The sequence below is a fragment of the Thunnus thynnus genome, chromosome 18, assembly GCF_963924715.1.
Source record: "Thunnus thynnus chromosome 18, fThuThy2.1, whole genome shotgun sequence".
In the NCBI taxonomy this organism is placed as follows: Eukaryota; Metazoa; Chordata; class Actinopteri; order Scombriformes; family Scombridae; genus Thunnus; species Thunnus thynnus.
Window position 1 is genome coordinate 1,106,963 of NC_089534.1, and position 17,500 is coordinate 1,124,462.

The 17,500-nt window shown below is 39.6% G+C and overlaps 2 protein-coding genes across 5 annotated transcripts in view; both read right to left on the bottom strand.

The window, feature by feature from the left end:
- Positions 1-373: 373 nt before the first annotated feature.
- Positions 374-10,522, bottom strand: ccr6a (chemokine (C-C motif) receptor 6a). Its single transcript, XM_067572855.1, has 2 exons — positions 10,304-10,522; positions 374-3,611 (listed from the first exon to the last, which is right to left on the bottom strand). The coding sequence occupies exon 2, from the start codon at positions 3,600-3,602 to the stop codon at positions 2,469-2,471; it is 1,134 nt and encodes a 377-aa protein (XP_067428956.1). The 5' UTR covers positions 3,603-3,611; positions 10,304-10,522; the 3' UTR covers positions 374-2,468.
- Positions 10,523-13,761: 3,239 nt separating this feature from the next.
- cep43 (centrosomal protein 43) overlaps positions 13,762-17,500 on the bottom strand; it is a 25,705-nt gene continuing 21,966 nt past the window's right edge. For 3 of the 4 annotated variants that reach the window (XM_067571991.1, XM_067571992.1, XM_067571993.1), the window contains 6 exons: positions 14,929-14,985; positions 14,717-14,838; positions 14,565-14,639; positions 14,443-14,476; positions 14,070-14,157; positions 13,762-13,983 (listed from right to left, as the gene is read on the bottom strand). In XM_067571991.1, coding sequence (XP_067428092.1) covers positions 13,903-13,983; positions 14,070-14,157; positions 14,443-14,476; positions 14,565-14,639; positions 14,717-14,838; positions 14,929-14,985 — 457 coding nt within the window. In that variant the 3' untranslated portion in view covers positions 13,762-13,902. The remainder of the gene's footprint in view (positions 13,984-14,069; positions 14,158-14,442; positions 14,477-14,564; positions 14,640-14,716; positions 14,839-14,928; positions 14,986-17,500) is intronic. The other variant, XM_067571995.1, reaches the window with a different exon arrangement.

Sequence of the window (17,500 nt, forward strand, 5' to 3'; positions counted from 1 at the left end):
CAGCAGGGAAACACCTAAAAAGACGACTGAAGACTCATGTTATCTTCTAATTAAATGCATTTTCTACCAGTGCTGCTCTAGTGGAGTCTAGTATATATATATATATATTTTATGTTGTAAAGTGTCTCTCACCTCGACTGTGAATAGTTGAAATAACACACAAAGAAGAGGTCAAACTAATAGTGACAGGTCAGGGTTATTGATCTGTTGATCAGCCACAGAGTGAGACGTCTTCACTAAATCAACATCTTTGACTCAGAGTTAAAAACATGTGGATGATGCCCTCTGGTGTTGAGTCACAGAATTACAGTGTTGATCAAGTTTTACTCCACAATTTGATTCTTTGTTTGAACATTTTAAAATAAAAAAACTCTTTGAATTAAAACTTTTATTCTGACATTTAAAATCAAACAAGCAGTTCACATGTAAACCTGTTTAAAATGTTACATTCATCTGTTTCATCTGGTACAAACATATAAAACAATAAATCCATATAAACAACATGAGTAAAATATTACACAACAAATCATCAGAAAGGAAAGTTCAAAGGTCAAAAAGAGCAGAAGGTCACAGGAAGGTCAAAAAGAAAAAATACAAGCAGAGAAGAAGTTCTTCCAGCAGCGTTTAGATTACAGAGTTCAATCTGACCGTTTCAATGTAAATTAATCCAAAACTGATCGACTGATCTTCATCTCCAGCGAAAACCTCACAGCAGGCAAAAGTTACAGTTTCTAATCCTGAAGATCATCTGTGAGCTGATTAACATGTGCAGCACAGTCACATGTCTGCAGCACATCTGCAGCACGTCTGCAGCACAGTCACATGCCTGCAGCACGTCTGCAGCACGTCTGCAGCACAGTCACATGCCTGCAACACGTCTGCAGCATGTCAGCAACACGGCTGCAGCACATCTGCAGCACATCTGCAGCACGTCAGCAACATGTCAGCAACACGGCTGCAGCACATCTGCAGCACATCTGCAGCACATCTGCAGCACGTCAGCAACATGTCAGCAACACGTCTGCAGCACAGCAACACCTCTGCAGCACAGCAACACCTCTGCAGCACAGCAACACGTCTGCAGCACAGCAACACGTCTGCAGCATGTAAACAACACGTCTGCAGCACAGCAACACGTCTGCAGCATGTAAACAACACGTCTGCAGCGTGTAAACAACACGTCTGCAGCACTTCATTTTTCTATAATAGAACTTTTTCATAGAAGACATGTTGACACGTCGCAGCAGGAAAAGCACAAATCTCATTAAAACTAAAACGGCTGCATTTCATTTTGTCTGACGGCTCTAAATACAACACTCACTGACTTTATCTGTGACTTTTACTGCAGGAACCAGGAGCTGAAACATCTCCTCACAACTAGTCTAGTCTGCTGTGAAGAAGGTCGACGTCTGATCCGACATGCTGCTCTGCATGATGAAGGTTTCATCTCACAGCTCCTGGTTCAGGTTCAGAGATGCTGGTTAAGTATTGAAAAAGTCACGAGACACGTTTGTTTTATTAACATTTAACCAGAATCATCATCATTTGTGAACCTAAACCAAAGTTTTATCATCCGAACCTGAAAACAAGACGTATCTGGTGTGAAAATCCTACAACTTGTTGAGCAAAACTATTTATTAATATATAAACTTTTCCAGAAAACGTCGCACAGATAACACGATGCAAATCACAACAGTCAGTAAATTCAGTCAGTCAGTGATTCATAAGCTTTTAGGCTCAAGCAAAGAGTGAAGTTTTCTTCTCAGAATGTTTCATTTGAACAGTTTTTTAACTCCTGAAGAGCTCAAACTCTGGAGTACCTCAAGGCTCTGTTTCATTCTCGAGTTATATGCTGCCATTGGGTCATTTAAATATACTGCTTCGCCTTTATGCAGACGACACTCAGCTGTACGTGTCTGTCATACGTGACAATCTCAAACTGTCTGATCTAAAGGACGTCCTGGAATCAAAACATCCTCAGCTAAATGAGAATAAAACAGATTACCCTGAGAGTGTCTCACTATCAGATCATCCAGTTCAACCAAAACCTCTTAAAACTCGTTTATATTCTGTCACCTTTTAAAACTGATGTTTTACTGTTTTGTGAAACAGATTTTGTTTTGACATTATTTAAATAAATCTTTCCTCACTTACAATAAAAAAAAGTAAAGATTAAAGAAAAGAAAAACAAACTGACGGGAACTTTGTCTCATTTATTTACCTTTTGATAACATCTCTTGACCCTGTTGAGGATTCTGACCCCCCTGACTGAGAACCGCAGCCTAAAGCACATTATTACGAAAGGATTTACAGACTTGAGTCTCATTTGGTTTCCAGAGACCTGCAGGGCCTCAGACTCAGCTCCAGACTGGCTTGGGTGAAGGACTGAAGTTTCTGGTAAAACTCAAACAATTTTTTTTTTTTGTGTCCACAACAAACAGCACCACAGATGAATCCTCCAGTCGTCCTCACATGGTGAAAGACGAGCCGTTCTCACTGGATCTATCCACCGATCGGCGGGTGGATACGTACATCTCGGAGGTGACCCTGGAGAAGCGGCGCGGGGCGATGTACTTCTTCCCCAGACACCACAGGTCCCGGACGATCCTCCTGAAGTGGTTCCTGAAGTTCACCCCGACAAAGGCGTACAGCACCGGGTTCAGGCAGCAGTGCAGGTAGGCGATGGTCTGCGTCACCGTCTTGGCCACCTGCAGGGCGTCTGCCTCTTCGCACCACTGCTCCTCGAACAAGTGGGCGGTGTCGTAGAGCAGCGTGACGTTGTAGGGCAGGTGGCAGACGATGAACACCGCCACCACGGCCAGCACCACCCGCACCGCCTTGTGCCGCTGGAAGTTCCTGGCTCTCATTAGGGTGACGATGATGCAGCTGTAGCAGACGACCATGACGAGCAGCGGCAGGAAGAAGCCCACGGCCAGCTGGATGCTGGGGACGGCCACCTTCGTCCTCAACGCCGTGGTGTTGTCCGCGAACCGGAACTCGCAGACGTACTCGGGACGGCTGGTGGTGGTGGTGGCGTTCACCTGCGGCTCACTCATGAAATTTTCAATGTTGTGCGACGGCTCGTACCACTGGTAGTAGTTGAAGGTGGGGACGGACAGCAGCAAGGCGAAGACCCAGACGATGGCGCACATGACGCGGCTGTAGGGCAGCGAGCGCAGCCGGAAGCTGCGGCGAGCCTGGACGATGGCGATGTAGCGGTCGGTGCTGATGCAGGCGAGCAGCAGCATGCCGCTGTACAGATTCACGCTGTAGCTGCCGCGCAGCAGCTTGCACGCCACCGGCCCCATCGACCACGACGTCATCTCGTTGTAGACGATGAGAGGCAGCGACACCACGAACAGCAGGTCGGCGATGGCGACGTTAAGCAGGTAAACGTCAGTCATGGATTTGGTCCTCTTGTAGAAGGCGTAGGTGATGATCACCAGGCTGTTTCCCACGAAGCCCAGGATGCAGATGATGGAGTGGATGTACGGGCCGATCACCATCTCCACGCTGTGGTTGTTCTGGTGAGAACAAGGTCCAATCACTTCGTATTCATAACTGTAGTTGCCGTACTCGTCTTCTGAATAAACCGTATCCATCTTCTTCTGCTGTAAAGACAAATCAGACAGAACGTCAAACAGAGCAGCGATGGTTTCTGATGGAGTCAGTTTACTGTGAATGTTGCTAAAAATCAACATGTTGCCGACAGATTTAGGAAAACATAAAAGAGCTCTGTGCACAAAATAAACTACTAAAGTCCTGATTTGGAGGCTGACGCTGATGTCGGGTTATGAGACTGAGAGGCAGCAGATCATGAAGTTGCCATTGTTGGACAAAGTATTCAAGATTCAAGATGATCTGAGTTTCAGGCTCAGAAACATTCAGCACTTCAGAAATGTACCTGGAGTCCTGACACAGGAGTCTGGCAGCAGCTTTAACAGACGTTCTGATCACGTGTTCTTGGGTGTTAGTTATTGTTATAGTCTAAATATTTCAAGTGTTTTATATCAAAATCCTTCTTTTTTTTCTCCTCTTGTAAAACTTAACGTGGTTCAGTTTGAATATATTAATTTCAGGCTCATTTAATGAAACTGAGACTAAAACAATGACTACGACGAGACGTTTTTACATTTTTCATCCATAAATAAAGAAACAATAATGTGAAAGACAGACGAGTCGCTTTGACGATAGTTTGCAGATTTTTATACCGTTTTGTTCACTAATCCTGCATCACAACAAATAAAGACCAAACAAATGAAGTGGTATCCATGGTGACAATGTTGAGATTGTTGAGGTTGTTGATGTTTGACACTGAGAGGATTGTGAAGCGAGGATTCACCTGCTTAATTCTTTTAAAGGACATTTTATGTATTTTCTATCAGTCTTTTTATTGAAAGTATCTTAATATTTTCTTTGATTTGTTGGTTTGGGGGGTCTCTCTGCCTCTACAATACTGTGAAGGTCTGTTCTAAGATCATCAGTATCCAGGAAACAGATTTGTGGTCAAAAAAGCTCGAACACCTCCCGTCCTCCGACTTCTTTTTAACGCCCTCAGGCCGTCGTTTCACACTTGTGAAGACGAATCGTCTCTCAAAATCCTTCATTCCTTCTGCCATCAGGCTCGATGTCAGTATGTGGAATGAATAATATTTCCATACTCGTAGAGTCTTCACTAATCATTCTGGGGTTTGTTATTGCTGCAGGATTTTACTTATTTATTATGGATCTATTTATTGTTCATTTATTTACATGTCTGTGAGTGCCTGTATACTGACTGTCTCTGGCATAGATCTGTCTGTTGTTTGTTTGTTTGTTTGTTTGTTTGTTATGCATGATGCATGACGTTTTCTGTGTGAACGTCTCAGAACAACAGAGTTAAACATGTGAAAAACATCCAAATGAACAAGAACATCTTTAGATCCAGAGACCAACTTTTATATCTTCAGCATCTGCAGCTAACAGGACAAAGAAAAAACATGTTTAAGAGGAAACTTTTACTGGTTTTAGGTTCGTCTGACTGATTACTCAAAAATATAAAACCCATAAAATGTTTAAGATGTTCATCAGAAACGTCGCTGACACAGTTCACAGCCGCCACCGAGTTAATTCAGGACACAAATTAGTGTTTTTCACTTTGACTTTCTCCCAGTTTCAGTCAGTCTAATGTACAAAACTATCAAACAATCAATTCCACATTACATATTTAAATGATATGAAACTGGCACAAATGTTTGATCATTTGTGTGATGGGAGGTTCTGAAATTTGCTCTGTTTGAAGATTTCAGACGAGAAACGTCCCAGTTGTGGTCGACTCGAGTGTGTGTGTGTGCGAGTGTTTGTTCTCAGATGTATGAACACGGAGAGGAAGTTTGCAGAGAACGAGGTCAGTTCAACCTGAAAATACTCGGTGACCCAGTTCCCGTCTAATGTGGTTTCTTCTTCTGCTCCCCAGTTCAAATTATACATATTATTATATTATTATATCAGAGCAAGAAAAGAAGAAGTTCCCATGTGTTATGTAGCTCATTTACTTATATCGTTGTCGTTTTTAATAGTGATTCTGTCGAAGCTGAAAGAAAGAAATCCTCCAAAACTCTTTATATAAAGTCTAAGAAGACTTCATACTTACACATAATATCATATGTTGTGTATTTAATTTACTTATATTGTAGTTGTGTTTAAAATGTTCCTGATCAGACATGAAGGAAACGACCGAACATTAACTGATGTGCTTTATAACTTTATATATTTACATTATACGTCTACAGTATAAATGACAGCCAGTGGAGCTGTGGTGGTGTTTGATCTGTTCTGGATCCTTACTGGGATCAAACCATTTTAAAGAGGATCAGTGGTGACTGGTTTCTCAGGTCAGAACCAACAGCTGTTATTTACTTTTCTCTGTTTCAATAAACAACATAAAATAAGTAAATAGTTATTGTATTTGTGTTGTGTCTTTGTTTAAAGATGCATTTAAAACACTTTCATAGGTTTTATAATGTTTATTATATCATTATTTTATATGTTTAAAGCAGTTTGTGACATTTGTTTTGAAAGGTGCAACACAAATAAACATTATTATTGTAATTATTATTATTATTATTATTATTATTATTATTATGGTTCCCAGTTTTGTTTAAGTTGTAAAATGATTGAATTTATTTAATATGAAATGATAAAAAAAGAAACTAATAAAAGTTGACATTACAATGTTTCTGAGTATCAAAACACAAACTAAATAAAAATACCTGAGAGATATTTATATAAAAGATGTTTACTATTAGAAACACTTCCCAGTGTTGTACTGGTCTGTTATTACTCCCAGTAATAACAGACCAGTACAACACCGCCTCTAACTACGACTCAATTCAGCCCTGAGTTTTGTCTGCAGGCCTCCTCTCAGGTCGCATGTATGTTGCCTGAGAGGCGAAGCCGAGGGCAAAAGTTTGATATTGATGATAACATGTTCACATGCAGATAAAAACTAATGTGAAGCAGAAACAAAGAGGTTTTATTAACAGCTGAAAGTTCCTCAGATACTTCGTGTTCCTGCTCGTTACTTCTGCTGCGAGCTGAACGACGGCGGCTCAGTTTGTCCTCTGCGACTTCCCTTATTTCTAATGTCACCTGAAATAAAACGAGCTCAGACAACAACACACTTTCATCAGCCTTCTTATCGCCGCCTCCACTTCAGTTTCTCTTTAAAATTAAACACGTTTCTTATTTTAAAGTGGCTCCAGTTTGATCTGACGTCTCTGTTTCCTGTTTGATATAAAAGCTTCAGCTGTGTTTGATTTGGAGAAATAAATGTAGAAAAAGGTGGATTTTAATACAGAATTCTGCTGTTTGTCCTGAACGTGGTGCTACAGGAAGCTCTGAGGTGATAAAAGCTACAGTTTCGTCCTCTGAGGAGCAGGAAGGAGTTCAGAAATGTGTTTGTTGAGATATTTGCGGACTGTAGAGCCGATCACATGATAAACCTGCTCACAGATACAGATAGTTTGTATTTGAGGACTTCCTCAATCGCAGAAAACTTCCTGAAACAGACTGAACTTTTAACCTGCACATGTAGACGTGTTTATCTGATCAGTATTTAACAGTAACAGACCTGCATATGTGCACTTTATATGTTTATGTATTTGTCACCTACTTGCTTACATATAATAATAATAATAATAATAATAATAATAATAATAATTTAGTTGCAGGGCCGTTTGTGAAGCAGATTCTTCCTCAGATATTAAGTTCAAATCTATTTTATTTGTATCATAAATCACAAATTTCTAAATAAATGTGCATTTAATCAGCCTCATTAAAAATGATTTTAAGTCAACAAATAATAAAAAGTTCTTCATTCATTCAACTCATTTTAATTAAAAACAGTTCAAGTCAGATAAAAAATAAAAAAATAAAAAAAACTAGAAATTTTAGGTTGAAATGTTAAATGTTAACATTATAAATAGTTCTTGTGTTGCAGCAGCTGTTTATTGTGTTTAACAGCAATTTGTTCAGTTATGATTTTCTTAAATGTTGTTTATTGTGATATTTATCTTTTTTTGTTATTTATATTTAAATCCATTTTAATCAGTTTGCTTGTGAATTTATTGTTCTCAAATTTTATTGTTGTTAATGAAAGAAGCAATACAAATAAACTTTGTTATCATTATTATTGTTGATTGAATGTATTTCATACAAAATGATAATAAAAAACAAAACTAAAATTAAAGCTGCTAGCAGCGTTGAACGGGCAGTGGAAGGTCTTCTGTGACGGGCATGTAGATGTTTTCAGACCCGGCTGTGTTCAGACAGTGAAGAAGAAGATAAACTGTTTTGCCTGCTGCTGGAGCTGCTTCACTGGAATTTGGTAGGGGGCGCTATTCATCCAGTTTGCATCACTGATGGAATATTGTCATGTAGACGTGTTCAGGCCGGGACTCTTATCAAACATGTAAAGTTTGGTGCAGACTGGAGCATTTACACTAAAGTTATAGCAACTTCCTCTGTCATGGTGAAACATCAAATCTCAACGGTGTGAGGATGAGAGTTTCCTGCAGGGTGAGACATGTCTGTCTCGCTCACACCTGTGTCATCAAAATTATACAAGTTTTGGGTCCATTCACTTGAATTTCAATTAGTAAACAAAACTCTTGATGAGTTTGTGTGTAAAACAAATTAATTTAATTTTCATTAAGTAAAGACTTTTAACCCACATGACCTGGTCAAAGTGTGATTGACATGTGTCCTGTCAGGTGTGTAGAGACAATAAGTAACTGATACTCATATATCTGAATGGAGAGTGTGAGTGAACCGCTAGGTGCTCGGGTCCTAATAAAGGAAAAACTGCAGTACAGAGCTACAAATTTTAGTTTTGATTTTATTTTTCTACAGCACTTTATCACTAAACTGTCACCCTCACTCCATTTTCCCTTCCCCTCATAGGTCATCCCCACTACTGAATTATACATATAAGACCTATAATTATTGTAAAATAAATGATAATAACACCAAATTTCATACAAAGTTTGTATATAATGTACTGTATGTATATAGACCTTTCTGCCGGATCCTACAAAAATGAGCTGCATTCAACTCCCCCACCCCAATTGTCACTCTTCTTGTGAAATATCCTCATAAATCTCATGACTTTGGCCAAATCCTACATTAACAATCACATTTTAGTAGGAAATTTCATGGCGAATCCATTGATACAGGTTTGAAAGTGGTCAGACTTATAGTTTAGATGTCAGAAGACTTTGTTTGACACAAAGTCCATGCCCATAGATTACCAACCCATTGTTTTACATTGTAGGTGTTTATGTGGCTCTGCAACTTTCAGGGCTTATAAAATCTAAACCATTCGAGTTATTACAAAGTTTCAGCACAGTGTCATAAGTCATGTATTAAAGTTTGAAGCCGATATCATTAACGCCCTCGGAGGAGATAGCGTTTGTTCGGAGGCCAAAATTGAGGAAAAGTCTTATTTAGAAAGGCATGTTGCGGACTTCCTGTTGGATTTAGGTCGGGGGTGTCAGCGAATGATTTGTAGGTCTTGATGAGATGAATAACTAATCAAATTTTTCACCAGACCTGATGTGCGTGCCAAATTTGGTGAGTTTTTGAGCATGTTTATGGGGTCAAATTAAGGGTTGAAGTGGCGTAATAATAAAGAAACAAACAAACACACGAAATACAAGAGGGTCTTCGCCCCTTTGGGCTCGGGTCCTGATTAAGTTGACGTGCAGTATTTTTACCAAAGTATCCAAACATGTTCTCTAAATAAATAACAGAATATGTTGTTTGTCTACATTAAATATTAAATCTTTATTCTTCTGATTTCATCTCATTTTATTCTTTATTCTCATTGTTTTATAGTTTTATTTGAACTATTTGATCGACATTTTTCACTGTTTTGACATGAATTTTTTTATTCCCGCCACATAAAGTTATTATTATTTACTTTATTATTACTGATTTGAAGTGTCGCATGAATAAAGTTTATTATTCAATATACATTATATTATTATTACAACACCTCAATAATAAACACATAATGACAGATTTCAGCGCGTTCTGCTGCTTTAGTTTGATGTCTTCACAGATTTGTATTTATGTATTTATTGAGACCATTTACAGCGTAAATAACATAAATATTACCATGAAACTGATCCTGAAACTAACAGATCTTATTAAAAGCTGAAAGTTCCTCAAACGCCTCGTCTTATTTCAGTTTGCACACGGAGAACACATCATGTGATGACATTAAACTGACTCCACCGAGCCGTTATCTGATAGATTATATCTGTAGGTGTTCCAGATGAGATCAAATGTCACAAACCACACGAACCTGTAACTCTACATTTCTACATTCTGTCTAAAATTAAAAAAGAAGTGAGACTTTTCTCATCTCAAATGAACAGTCGAGACATTTAAAGAGACATTTAGATTTCATTCACAATTTTAGTTCCTTAATCTGCAGGTGCTGCTTCCTCCATCGGTATGAAATCCAGACAATAAAGACGTTTTTATTCTCTGCTCTTTTTGGTCCAATAATCTGTCAAAGTGTCGTCTATAATTCTGTATTTGTCCCTTGTTGTTAGTTTGTTTCTTCTTGGTTTAAACTGTGTTTTAATGTCCTCCAGAAATAAACTTTACTTTAGTTCATAATTTAACTTAACAAGCAACAAAAGAGCAAAGAGGTGGAGTTACATTCCTGAAAATGACAAACTGAGAAATAACAAAGAACCAAAAGGGAAAAAAAAGAAACTTCAGAATAAAGTTCAGAATAAAAAAAAGAACTCACAGGTATGAAGTTTGATCCTGCTGCTGGTTTCTCTCGACGCTTGTTAAGGCGACAATGAAGCGACAATCACAGAAAACACTGCTGATAAAAGGGAAGAGTGTGTGTGTGTGTGTGTGTGTGTGTGTGTCAAACCTCTTCCTCTTTCACACTCTCGCTCTCTTCATCAGAAAGTTGAGATCATTTCTTTGCTTTCAAGTGTTTCATGTTCCCCAGATCTTATTAAAATAGTTTTAAAGTCAAAGTTAAAATAAGATTCATGACGTCTGTGTTTGGTAGTTTGGAGAAGTTGTAAAATCAGACATAAAATGATCTTTTTGTTTCAACATAAACTCATCTGTCTGAACATAGAAACGTTGACCTCGAAGCTTTTTCGTGGTTTTTTAGAACAATATTTCAACATTTTGGCAAAATGCTTTTATTCGCTGTAAAGAGACGATGGAGCTAATTAGCCTAGCTTAGCATAAAGACTGGTTAGCTAGCACCTAAAACCACAACACTTGAACACTTGAGGTACTTGTACTTTACTTGAGTATTTCCATGTGATGCTACTTTCTACATGTCAGAGGGAAATATTGTACTTTCTACTCCACTACATTTATTTGACAGCTTTAGTTACTTTTCAGATGAAGATTTGACACAATGGATAATATAACAAGCTTTTAAAATACAACACATTGTTAAAGATGAAACCAGTGGTTTCCAACCTTTTTGGCTTTTGACGTCTTACAAAAAGCAGTGTGTAGTCGGGGTCACATTTCACATGTCTATGAGTTGTTAACAGCTCCACCAAATAGTGATTTTTCCCTCTAAACTTCTCACATGCTTTCATTTCAATAAATGTTCAAATGATCCAATATTTCAGCAAAAATCAAAGATTAGAGAAAAAGTCCAAAAAACTGAAAACAGATTTGTGTATCAGAACTTTGTTTTTTCTTCTTTCCTCTCCCATTAATCATCTCACCACCCCTCAGATTTATCTGCTGACCCTTTGGAGGGGCCCGACCCCTAGGTTGGGAACCACTGGACTAAACTAGCTAACTGTATATAAAGTAGTGTAAACTAGCTCCACCTCCAGCAGCTACAACAGTAACATGCTGCTCTAACACTGATGCTTCACTATTAATAATCTAATGATGTCATATATAATAATATATCAGTCAGAGGGACCAAACCACTACTTTTACTGCAATACTTTAACTACATCAAGCTCATAATACTTATGTACTTTTACTGCAATACTTTAACTACATCAAGCTCATAATACTTATGTACTTTTACTGCAATACTTTAACTACATCAAGCTCATAATACTTATGTACTTTTACTGCAGTAAAGTATCTGAGTACTTCTTCTTGTCTGTTACTACTCAGGAGTTTTTGTACCTCGTTGTTAAACGTTCTCATTAAAGATGTAACTTTGTGTTTCTGCAGCTGCTGTCAGTGTGTCGTCTGCTCTCAGATAACATGAAGATCATCAGCTGCTATTTTAATGAGCGTCAGTGTGAACAGAGTCTGAACATGCAGCTCAACCCCGACGAAGGAAACAACGGATGGCGATAAATTTAGGATATAGTAGACAGCTAAGATAATATAGTTACAGTTACCAGAGGTGTGAGATGTGAAGTGTTGTCTGACAAAAACTAAAGTTCAACAAACACCAACTCACGTGGACATTTATGGACTTTATGGACACAAAAGAATATAACAGTAACTCATAACTGGTCTTTGGGAAACACTGATCCACATTTTTCACCATTTTCTGGACCAAACAACTAATCAATTAATCAAGACAATAATCATCAGTAATGAAGAGGATCATCAGTCTCTAGTTTGGTGTATTTTATATTTGAAAGGTTTTTCCGTCTCAGTGGTTTCTCGTCATCGTTCTATGTAACTTGTTCTTTTTGTTCATGTTTTGAGATGATTTCCACTCTGGAGGACAATGAAGTCGTATTCTGGTCTCTAACGTCATCAGAGAGCGTTGGAGGAGCCAGGCTAGCTGTTTCCACCTGTTTCCTGTTTTTATGCTAAGCTAAGCTAAGCTAAGCTAAGCGGCCGCTGGCTGTAGCTTCATATTTTGACATGAGAGACAAATTGTTTGCTGGTGAGTGTTTGGTCTTTGTGTGGTAGTTGGGACACGGTGTTGGTGCTGGGTTGGTGAAATATTGCTAGTTGGTAGCTGTAGAGTTCAGGGAGGCTGTTAGCTGTTGCTAAATGTTCACTAACATGGTTTATTCTCCAAATGAACCAAACTACTGTTTGTTTTTCATGTTTCAGCTCGTTAATAAACTGCTGTTTTCAGCTTTCAGTGATAAATGACATAATGTGAAATTTTTTTATGGTTTATTTACTCTAAAAATCACTGAGTTCAAATTGTAACCAGTTTGGGTCAATAAAGCATCAACACAACATCAGGTTAAAGCTATAATATGTAAATATTTCACATTAAAATGTGTAAAAACAACTAGACCTATGTTATATATGTTGTTGAGTTGTGTACTTACATTATCCCAAACGTTTCCAACAATGTTCAAACCCAGAGAAATCTGTAATTTAATCAAAGTAACGGACCGTTTCATTTGGTCGCCTGTCGATGACGTCATACCTCCTCTACCAAAGAGTAAACACGCACCAGATGCATACGGCGGCGCTGTGTTTGTCCGCTACAATGGCGTCTACCAAAGAGTAACTTACACACATACAAGATAATACATCGGCGTTGTGGTTGTTCCACACAAACTGTTATAAATGGACTTTTATTCAGTTTTAAGCCACATTTTCATGATAAATTTAGGTGGTTTTTAACTATATCTTTTAGCCGGAAGAAGGATTTTAGTCATTGGACGTCTGGATCTTAAGTTATCAGAGAAATAAACTGGACAAACGTTAGCAGCAGCTCGGCTAACAGCCCCTCCAGGAAGTCCGGTGGTCACCAAACATCGTCGGAGAAACATTGATTTTTTAGGTGAAACAGCTTTAATTAGTATTTTTAATGATTCTGGAGAGGAGGAGACCTCTGCGGGTAAAAACATCCTGAATGATGAACCCTGGAGTAATCCTATCCTAATGAAGACAACAACTCCCATGATCCCTTGCTGCTTCACACCGTCATCACACTCCGTCTGTTGTTATTGTTTAGCGGCTGAAACTACATGTTGTGCGTTTAACTTTAACTCTGTGTTACACAACAAGCTTTAACTAAAAACCGTCACAAGCGTTTTGTTTCTCGTACAAAACGACGTTCAACAGATACGCAACTTATTAACGATCAATAACGAACCGTTTAAAAAGACCAGATTATAACAAGCTTTAGTTTGGATCAATAAGCAGCAGCAACGTGTCGGTGCTACATCGACCTCCGTCCTGCAGTTACAGTCAAGAATCACAGAAGAAAACGATTCAAACATCATTTGTTTACACGAGAAAAACATAGAAGAAGAAAAAACTGCAAAAAAAAACTTGTTTCAATACAAATCAGTTTATTTGCTCATTGAAACTGTACAGACTTAAATATTGACGGTACCAAGAGGTGCATGATGGGAAAGCCCAGAGTGACGGATGATGGGAAGGCGAGGTGAGGCGAGGTGCATGATGGGACGTTCAGGCCACCTCCTCCATGTAGTCGACTCCGTGACTCAGGCTGAGCTGAGAGACGCTCAGGTCCTGAGTGGTTTCATCAAACTGCAGAACAAACAAACAAACAAACGTCATGACGAGTTCACGTTCAAGACTCGACCGCGACTCAAACGGCCGACGGATGTTTTCACCTTGTCGCTGTTGTCGGGTCCCTCGATGGAAACTTCCTCGATCTCCTCACCGATACTCAGCTCACTCTTAGACAGATCGGACCGATGACTGAAACAAACAAACAACAACAACAACAACAGTGATGAAGTGGCTGAAATCTCCCTGATGTGGTGTTCAAGGACAATCCGTCATCTGAGTGTTTGAGAGTCAAACAAACAAATTTACTTTATCTATTTACAGTGTTCATGTTTGAACCAGTAAAACAGCACAAAGTCGCCACTTTTTCTGACAAAATGTCGTTTAGATACGAATCTGGTCTTTAAAAGCACCACCAGGGTGAGTTCGCTGCCTGATTCGTCTCACAGTGAGCTGAAGCGTAACGGTGAGTCTCACCTGTTGAAGTTGTCGTCATATTCGACGTCGTCGTCTGTGGGAACAAAGTTTGATCAGTTTACATGTTTGGTGAGTGAGTCTGACAGTTTCATGAAGCTCCTGGTTCGTGGTTCGAATCGTACCTAAATGCAGAGATCCGGTTTTCTCATTCAGGGTCTTCGAGTCTCTGAATCCTTTTTCTCTGTTTGAGTTTGATGCTGCAGGAAGAAAAATCTGCGTTAAAGTTTGACATCATCTCGATCTTCTGACTGACGAATGTTTCACGTGAACTGACCGTTCCTGCTGTGGCTCGGCTCCGACGCGCTGCTTCCTCCTCCTCCTCCTGCAGGCCTCTGAGCCGACGCCTCCGCCAGGGACCCTGCTGGACTCTCTCTGGCCCCGGACGCCTCCACCTTCCTGGGATACAGACGGCAGAGTCAGCTGAGGACTCACAGAGCTGAGACAAACATGAAGACGTGACTTCATTCACACACACCTGCAGCTCACCTGAGCTCAGAGCTGTGACTGTGTTCAGAGACATCGTCAGCAGGCAGGACAGACAGACTGAGACCAGAGAGACGGAGACCACGAGGGAGGAAGAAGAGGAGGAGGAGGAGGAAGAGCATGAAGAGGAGAGAAAAACAGACAGAATCAAAGCTGCACTCAGGTTTTTATTTCTGTTCTTCTGATACGATCGAAAAGAAGTCTGAACGTCAAACGGCCTTTTACTTGTCCTCAAAAAATGTCCCCAAGATTTCCTCTTTTTCTAAAATGTCCCCACTTAAACCAATTTTACAAGGAACGTCCTGTCTTTATAAACACGTCCTCTCTACATAAACACGTCCTCTCTATATAAACACGTCCTCTCTACATAAACACGTCCTCTCTTTATAAACACGTCCTCTCTACATAAACACGTCCTCTCTACATAAACACGTCCTCTCTATATAAACACGTCCTCTCTACATAAACACGTCCTCTCTATATAAACACGTCCTCTCTACATAAACACGTCCTCTCTATATAAACACGTCCTCTCTACATAAACACGTCCTCTCTACATAAACACGTCCTCTCTACATAAACACGTCCTGTCTTTATAAACACGTCCTCTCTATATAAACACGTCCTCTCTATATAAACACGTCCTCTCTTTATAAACACGTCCTCTCTACATAAACACGTCCTCTCTACATAAACACGTCCTCTCTATATAAACACGTCCTCTCTACATAAACACGTCCTCTCTACATAAACACGTCCTCTCTATATAAACACGTCCTCTCTACATAAACACGTCCTCTCTACATAAACACGTCCTGTCTTTATAAACACGTCCTCTCTACATAAACACGTCCTCTCTTTATAAACACGTCCTCTCTACATAAACACGTCCTCTCTATATAAACACGTCCTCTCTACATAAACACGTCCTCTCTACATAAACACGTCCTCTCTATATAAACACGTCCTCTCTACATAAACACGTCCTGTCTTTATAAACACGTCCTCTCTACATAAACACGTCCTGTCTTTATAAACACGTCCTCTCTATATAAACACGTCCTCTCTATATAAACACGTCCTCTCTTTATAAACACGTCCTCTCTTTATAAACACGTCCTCTCTACATAAACACGTCCTCTCTATATAAACACGTCCTCTCTATATAAACACGTCCTCTCTACATAAACACGTCCTCTCTACATAAACACGTCCTCTCTACATAAACACGTCCTCTCTATATAAACACGTCCTCTCTATATAAACACGTCCTCTCTACATAAACACGTCCTCTCTATATAAACACGTCCTCTCTACATAAACACGTCCTCTCTTTATAAACACGTCCTCTCTACATAAACACGTCCTGTCTTTATAAACACGTCCTCTCTACATAAACACGTCCTCTCTACATAAACACGTCCTGTCTTTATAAACACGTCCTCTCTATATAAACACGTCCTCTCTACATAAACACGTCCTCTCTACATAAACACGTCCTCTCTTTATAAACACGTCCTCTCTATATAAACACGTCCTCTCTATATAAACACGTCCTCTCTACATAAACACGTCCTCTCTACATAAACACGTCCTGTCTTTATAAACACGTCCTCTCTTTATAAACACGTCCTCTCTACATAAACACGTCCTCTCTACATAAACACGTCCTGTCTTTATAAACACGTCCTCTCTATATAAACACGTCCTCTCTACATAAACACGTCCTCTCTACATAAACACGTCCTCTCTTTATAAACACGTCCTCTCTACATAAACACGTCCTCTCTTTATAAACACGTCCTCTCTTTATAAACACGTCCTCTCTATATAAACACGTCCTCTCTACATAAACACGTCCTCTCTACATAAACACGTCCTCTCTTTATAAACACGTCCTCTCTTTATAAACACGTCCTCTCTTTATAAACACGTCCTCTCTATATAAACACGTCCTCTCTACATAAACACGTCCTCTCTACATAAACACGTCCTCTCTTTATAAACACGTCCTCTCTTTATAAACACGTCCTCTCTATATAAACACGTCCTCTCTTTATAAACACGTCCTCTCTATATAAACACGTCCTCTCTATATAAACACGTCCTCTCTTTATAAACACGTCCTCTCTTTCGAGTCTCTAGGTCTAAATCTGACACTCAGAGACAGAAGCGGCCATGCAGGCATGCAGAGTCTTTTAGTCGCGTCATGTGACAGCGTTGGAGAAGCCTGGAGCTGCTCTGCTGCTCCGCTGCGTCCTGTTTGTCCTCACAGATCATCAGTCTGCTGTGATCTGACTCCACTGAGACTCTCTGATCCCACAAAACACAGACTGTAGAGCAGCTCCGGGTTCATCACAGACTGATGACATCACAGAATGATGATGTCACAGACTGATGACATCACACACTGATGACATCACAGACTGATGACATCACAGAATGATGACGTCACACACTGATGACATCACACACTGATGACATCACAGACTGATGACATCACAGTGATGACATCACAGACTGATGACATCACAGACTGATGACATCACAGAATGATGACATCACAGAATGATGA